Genomic DNA, 5,667 nt, shown 5'->3' on the forward strand with positions numbered 1-5,667 from the left:
CCACCCCTGGCCGCCGCCGGCGGGCTTCTCTTCAAGACAGGAGCCCCACAGATCTGCCTGCCGCTCAGTGTCTGGACTCAAGTTCGGGTTCCGCCTTTGGCCAGAAAACCCCTTCCGGGTCGGGGGCCGCCCATCAGAAGGCCCTGCCCTCCCTGCATGAACCCAGCGGCTCCCGTCCCCGCTCCTCACACCCTCTGCCGGGACAGCAAGATCCGCCACGGCCCAAGCAGGGTCTGGCCCTGCCCCCCCCAATCGGGGAATGGCCTGCGGGAGGCAGCGGCCCTCCTCGACCGCCCCCTTCTGAGCCAGCCCTCTTGGAGGATGGGAGAGCCTGGCGCGCCCAGGAGCCATCTGACGGGGGGGGGGCGGCTCCCCGGAGGCCCATCCGCACGGCCTGACACGGTCATGCTGCACCCCCCGGCCAGCCAGAGGACTTGACTCACGGCCTGCCTGGAAGCGTCTGTGGGGTGGGGGTGTTCTGCCTCCCCAGCAGGATCGGACCATTTCACATTTTAAAAAGCAACAGACTTCGGGGGGGGTTTAATGCAACTGAATCCTACCCAATGACACCCTCCATCTCCGACTGGGCGCTGGGGTGCCCTCCTGCCCACCTGTGGCTCCAGGGGCACCCGTACCTTTGCCCGGCTAACCCCTTACCTTCCACTTCCTCCGAGCGTTGAACCGGCGGAAGTTCTTCATGTTGATCGAGGACCGGTTCCGGCTGACCGCCTGCTTCCGGTTGAGGGGCTGCGGGGGAGGGGGGAGGGGGAACACACACACGCACACGCAGAGTGTCAGGCAGACGCGGCTACCCCCCCCCCCCGCACACCACAGAGGCGCACAGAAGGGGAGGGGAAGGCCGACTGCAGGTTCAAAGATTGCCCCCCCCATGGGATCTTGAAGCACTTTTTAAGCCTAAGGAGAGTCCTGGGTCGGGGGGGGGGAGCTTCTTGCCCCCAGAGGTGCAAAAATTCCAGATATCTCCCAGGGGGATAAAACCCCAGAAATTCGGGGGGAAATTATAGTAATACATGCAAGACATACTTATCAAACCTAAGCTCGTGTGATAGTTTTAACAGCATAAAATGCATCATTTATAACTTAGTTAAAATATTTTTTAGCGTATATATGGAATTTAGAAGTACAAACTGACCCCATTTCCGACAAGCAAAATTGCAAGCATGCAGTACTGCTGCACCTTCCGTCGTGCATTTGGGGGGAAATGCTACGCAATCCACATGAAATCTTTGCCTTAAAGAGCCTTTAACTCATTCCAGAAGAGAAAATATTTAAGAGGGATTTTTTTCCAGAGCTGCCTAAATTTTTCCAATCATAGGGGAAAAAATCATTGGGAAAAATGCCCCCCCCCCCCGGGCCCTTGAGGTCTCCGCTTGCCATAAAAACAGCCTTTAAGGTGGCCTCTCATCCCACCGAAAGAGGGAAGGGCGGATGGACAGGCTCCCCCCGCATCTCGCCTTGCAGGCCCTCACCTTGATCCAGGGATGGAGGAGGCATTCGGCCGCTGTCATTCGGCTCCTGAAGTACAGAAATACAGAAAACGATGTTCCCTGTTGTACCACAAGGCCCCCCCCCCCGCGCACGCCTCTCCTGCTCCTCAGCAAGACCAGTTGGCAAGAAGCAGGCATGCACCGGGGGGGCAGGGAGACCCTAACCCACACTCCCACGGGACTCCATTACCCCGGCGCCCCCCCCCCCGCCAGAGCCACCCACATTCTCTCCGGAGCCACTGGAGAGAGACCCCCCCAGCATGGAAAAAGGCTGTTCAGACGTGGCCTGAAACTGACAGGGCTGCCCCAGGCAAGGCCCACCTGCCCCTGGCCGATTCACAGACAGACCACTGTGGCGGAGGGGCCGAGGCGGTCCAGCAGCTGCAGAAAGACACACACACACACACACACCCCCGACGGACAGAGCCACCAGGAGGGCAAGGGAAGCCTCACCCGGGCTCCTTCACCAGCAGCTGTCGAATGAAGTCCTTCGCCAGCTCCGAAGTCTGGCTGAAATACTTGTCCTCAAACTCATAGGAGCCGGCCACGACGTTGGAGAGCGTCTCGGTGTCCGTCTCCCCCTGGAACGGAGACATACCGCTCAGCCTGCGGGGAGAGAAAGGGACGCGTCATCGCTGGGGGCCAGCAGCGTAAATCAGCCCAGCTTCTTTTAAACAAGGCTTTAAAGAAGAACAGCCAGAGGATGGCAAATTAGGCTCATCTGGAGCCCCCTCGCGAAAAGCCAAGAGAAGATATGACTGGGTTGACTTGCAAAGTGCAGCCCTCCTTCTCCAAGTGGGATCTCTTTCCCCCCCTTCAAGATACCCCATAACATAAACACCACAGTTAAACAACAGGTTTCGAGGCATCAACACACCATCAGGTGGGACCTCGCAGAAGCACGCCCTTCCCCTATTCTGGGGGGCAGCTTCAAACCATTCAGGATGCACTTCTATGAGAACTGAACCAAAGCCTATCCACTCCAGTGCTGATGTGACCAGCTCCAATGTGACACCAAAAGCACCCGCCCTCCATGGTCGCCCCGTCCCCCCCCCCCCGGGTCTGAAAGGGGAGCGAGGCACGCAGGCAGGAGTCCTTGTGTCCCCCAACAGCAGCCCAGCCAAGAGGGCCGTCTTCCGGAAGGGAGCTCACAGGGCGCTGGGGGTGGGGGAGCAGTGCCCTCTCAGAGACTTGGCCTGCGTGTCCTTTCACGCACCGCCTGCCTGTGAGGCGCAAAGCACACAAGTCCCCCCCCCCAAGCCCCCAGTGGGATCTCACTCCCCTCCAAGCCCCACCCTAGTCCACAGAGAATCAGTCTGGGGTACTTACAAGATGTATGTGATCACGCCAATGCTCCTGGAAGAGAAAGAGACACCCCCCTAAGGGAATCCAGGGTGGTGGACACCGATCCCACCCAACACCGCGTGCAGCTGGTTTGGATCATGTCAAGGGAGACGGAGAGGACAGGAAAGCACCTATCACCCGGGGTGTGACTCCTTTAAAAAAAACCCCACAGTCTGCTTCATGCCCTCTGAAGCCCAAAGAGAAAAATGGCACACGAATATCATACATCTAATTTCGAACCAGGCCAGAGAGGGTGCATCAAAAACCTGCAAGATGGAGGAAGACAGACAGGAGATTTCTCTACAAACCTGAAGGAAGCCCCAGGTTTGCAAAAATACCTGAAATCTAAAAAATAAATAAAAAAATACATTGGGTGATTAAAACTCCCCAAAATTGCACAAACAACACCTGTAGCTTTAAGAAAAGAATCCAGTGACATAACATTCTGAGACCTTGGGTGGTTGCTAGGCAACGACAACAGTATTGCCTTGCCTTCCAAGTCTCACAAAAAAGCCCCCTCCCCTCCCTGAAGGAGGAGTTCTTGCCAGGGACAGGCCCCACCGCAACCACTGCAGACTCACTCCCTGCACTGTTGGGCACCGCTGCTTTCCGGAGGGAGGGAGGGAGGGAAAGCTGAAGAGAGGGTGGAAAGGGGGCACAGAAATACTTCGAATGTATAAATAAAGGCAGGGGGAAGAGAAAGGTAAGCTGGCTAGTGGATGGGTAGGAGAGAACGAAGCAGGAAAAGGCGATAGGCTTACGGGGACAGCCAGGGAAGAGGAAGAGGAGATGGTGGGGGGCAGGGGGATACGGGGGGGGGGGTGAGATCCCCCTGAAAGCCCATGCAGCCCCCCCTCCCCGTTTCGAATAAATCAGATAAATGCACCCCGTATTGGATTAGTCGGCGTGGCTTTATTTCCTGAAGTCGGCGGTAGGCAGCCTGGCTTCCATCCCCGCGCGCCGTGGGTGCATACAGACCTGGAGAAACGCCATCCCGTGGCTCTTACCACATGTCCGTCGCGCAGCTCAGGGCCTCATAGTTGATCACTTCAGGGGCTGAGGAAGAATTATTAATTAATATTAATTTCATTTACAGTCTACCTTTCTCAATGTGACTCGAAGCAGACGGCAGGTATGATTTTAAAAAAAAAAACCCATTTCAGTTCATCAGTCAGCAGACGGCAGGAAGAAGAAATTAGGACGGGAAGGAGCGGACGAGGGGTGCCCCCCTGGGGGAGCAAAGGGCAGCCACTCCGACCTATACAGACCCAGGAGGACGAGAGGGGGGAGGCCCAGCCCCGGGTGGCAGCACATGCATGCGCCCCTGCGGCACTCTCGGGAGCCAGGCGGCCACGGTGTCCCTCCCTCCCGGCTGCTGACCAAAGTCTCTGCGTTGGGTCACGTGCCAAACAAAACGACAGAGCTGGGAAACCCCAAGAAGTCTCCCACTTGTTCAAAACGTATATAGCACAAAAAAAGTCGGAGGACTTTCACATTTTTCCCAATGGAAAAATTGGGAAATTTGTGAAGAAACTGGAAAAAAATCTGATTTTTTTTTCCTTTTGGAAGGAGTGCAATGAAAGGCAAAAGGCTACTTAAAACGCGTAGCGCAAAACTTTTATGTAAGACCACCTGTAGCACTAGTACAGACCAATAATTCTGTACCACTAGTACAGCTCTGCACAACATTTTCAAGAACCTTTTTTGTTTCAATGTAAATAAAGTTTGGCAACAACTATAACTGTACTATAACATATTCAATGTAAATACATTATCAGAGATTAAAGAGTTCAGTGTTTCCTAGCAGAAAATTAAGACAATTATGCTTTTGAAGTCCATCAATATGCCAAACAGCACAATTTTATCTGCTAGCAGAACAAATGATGCATAAACGAAATTTAAATTTGAAAGCCCTCCCTACAGATTCAAAGTTTCCAGAAATGTTGCCTCTCTCGTTGTGGGGGAGGGAGAAGAGTAGCTTACCTGTAGAGGCCTCTGCAGGGGTTCCACGGTCCAAATACAATCCGTGGGTTCTCTCTGCCCACCTTTACTGGATCCCGTGAATCTTTTCTGCTAATGGAGGCCAGTGCTGCCATTCGCAGAACAGATCCCTGGGATCTAACCCATTCTTAGCCTAGAGAGTACCCTAAGAGATGATCTTTTCTTCCAGAAGCTTCCTTGGGGAGCAAATGGAGAGAAGACCACGCAGCAACCGGCTTACTCACCTTCTGCATACCGTCCCCCCCCCCAAACTCAGGGGAACACTCTGACATGCAGCACCACCACCACCACGGCCTGCAGTAGTAGAGTTATAGGTTGGGGGGGCCTATTCCTCACCCTAGAATCGGGGACAGGAAAGGACCAATGTTCCCTCTAAGCTGTGGAGTCTTGTGAGCAAGAATTCTACTGGCATCAAAGTTGTGAGCGATTTGGCTCCTGTATACATTAGTTTGCCCTGGAGCCCTCCTTCCTGAGCGAAGACAGAAAATGGGTGAGCTGGTGGCTAAAAAACTGGGAGCCTGCTCACCCTAACTCAGCTTAGAGGGAACACTGGGGAGGACCGTGGTTTGCGTGGCCCTTACCAATGTACTGTGGAGTCCCACACAGGCTTTTGAAGGTGGTTCCTTCCTTCAGATTTTGAGCCAAGCCGAAGTCAATTATCTTGATCTTGGGGTCGCCCTTCTGAAACAGCATGATATTTTCTGGCTGTTGAAAAGACAAAGGCCCTAAGTGGCATCGACAAAACCTTACGCCAAAAGGAAACTCCCATGCAGCTCAAGAGCATTTGGAAGGAAGGAAGGAAGGAAGGAAGGAA

At 54.2% G+C, this 5,667-nt stretch overlaps 1 protein-coding gene across 1 annotated transcript in view; it reads right to left on the reverse strand.

Annotated features, from left to right (window-relative positions):
• The window catches only part of LOC107114888 (death-associated protein kinase 2-like), a gene marked incomplete at its 5' end in the record, with an annotated part of 6,450 nt that extends 892 nt beyond the window's left edge, over positions 1 to 5,558 (reverse strand). Inside the window, 6 exons of the mRNA XM_015416493.1 lie at positions 658 to 747; positions 1,491 to 1,536; positions 1,962 to 2,114; positions 2,838 to 2,864; positions 3,860 to 3,908; positions 5,435 to 5,558. Coding sequence (XP_015271979.1) covers positions 658 to 747; positions 1,491 to 1,536; positions 1,962 to 2,114; positions 2,838 to 2,864; positions 3,860 to 3,908; positions 5,435 to 5,558 — 489 coding nt within the window. The remainder of the gene's footprint in view (positions 1 to 657; positions 748 to 1,490; positions 1,537 to 1,961; positions 2,115 to 2,837; positions 2,865 to 3,859; positions 3,909 to 5,434) is intronic.
• Between the last annotated feature and the right edge of the window lie 109 nt (positions 5,559 to 5,667).

This window comes from Gekko japonicus, unplaced genomic scaffold (genome assembly GCF_001447785.1).
Source record: "Gekko japonicus isolate JY-2015 unplaced genomic scaffold, Gekko_japonicus_V1.1 scaffold2456, whole genome shotgun sequence".
Taxonomy (NCBI): domain Eukaryota; kingdom Metazoa; phylum Chordata; class Lepidosauria; order Squamata; family Gekkonidae; genus Gekko; species Gekko japonicus.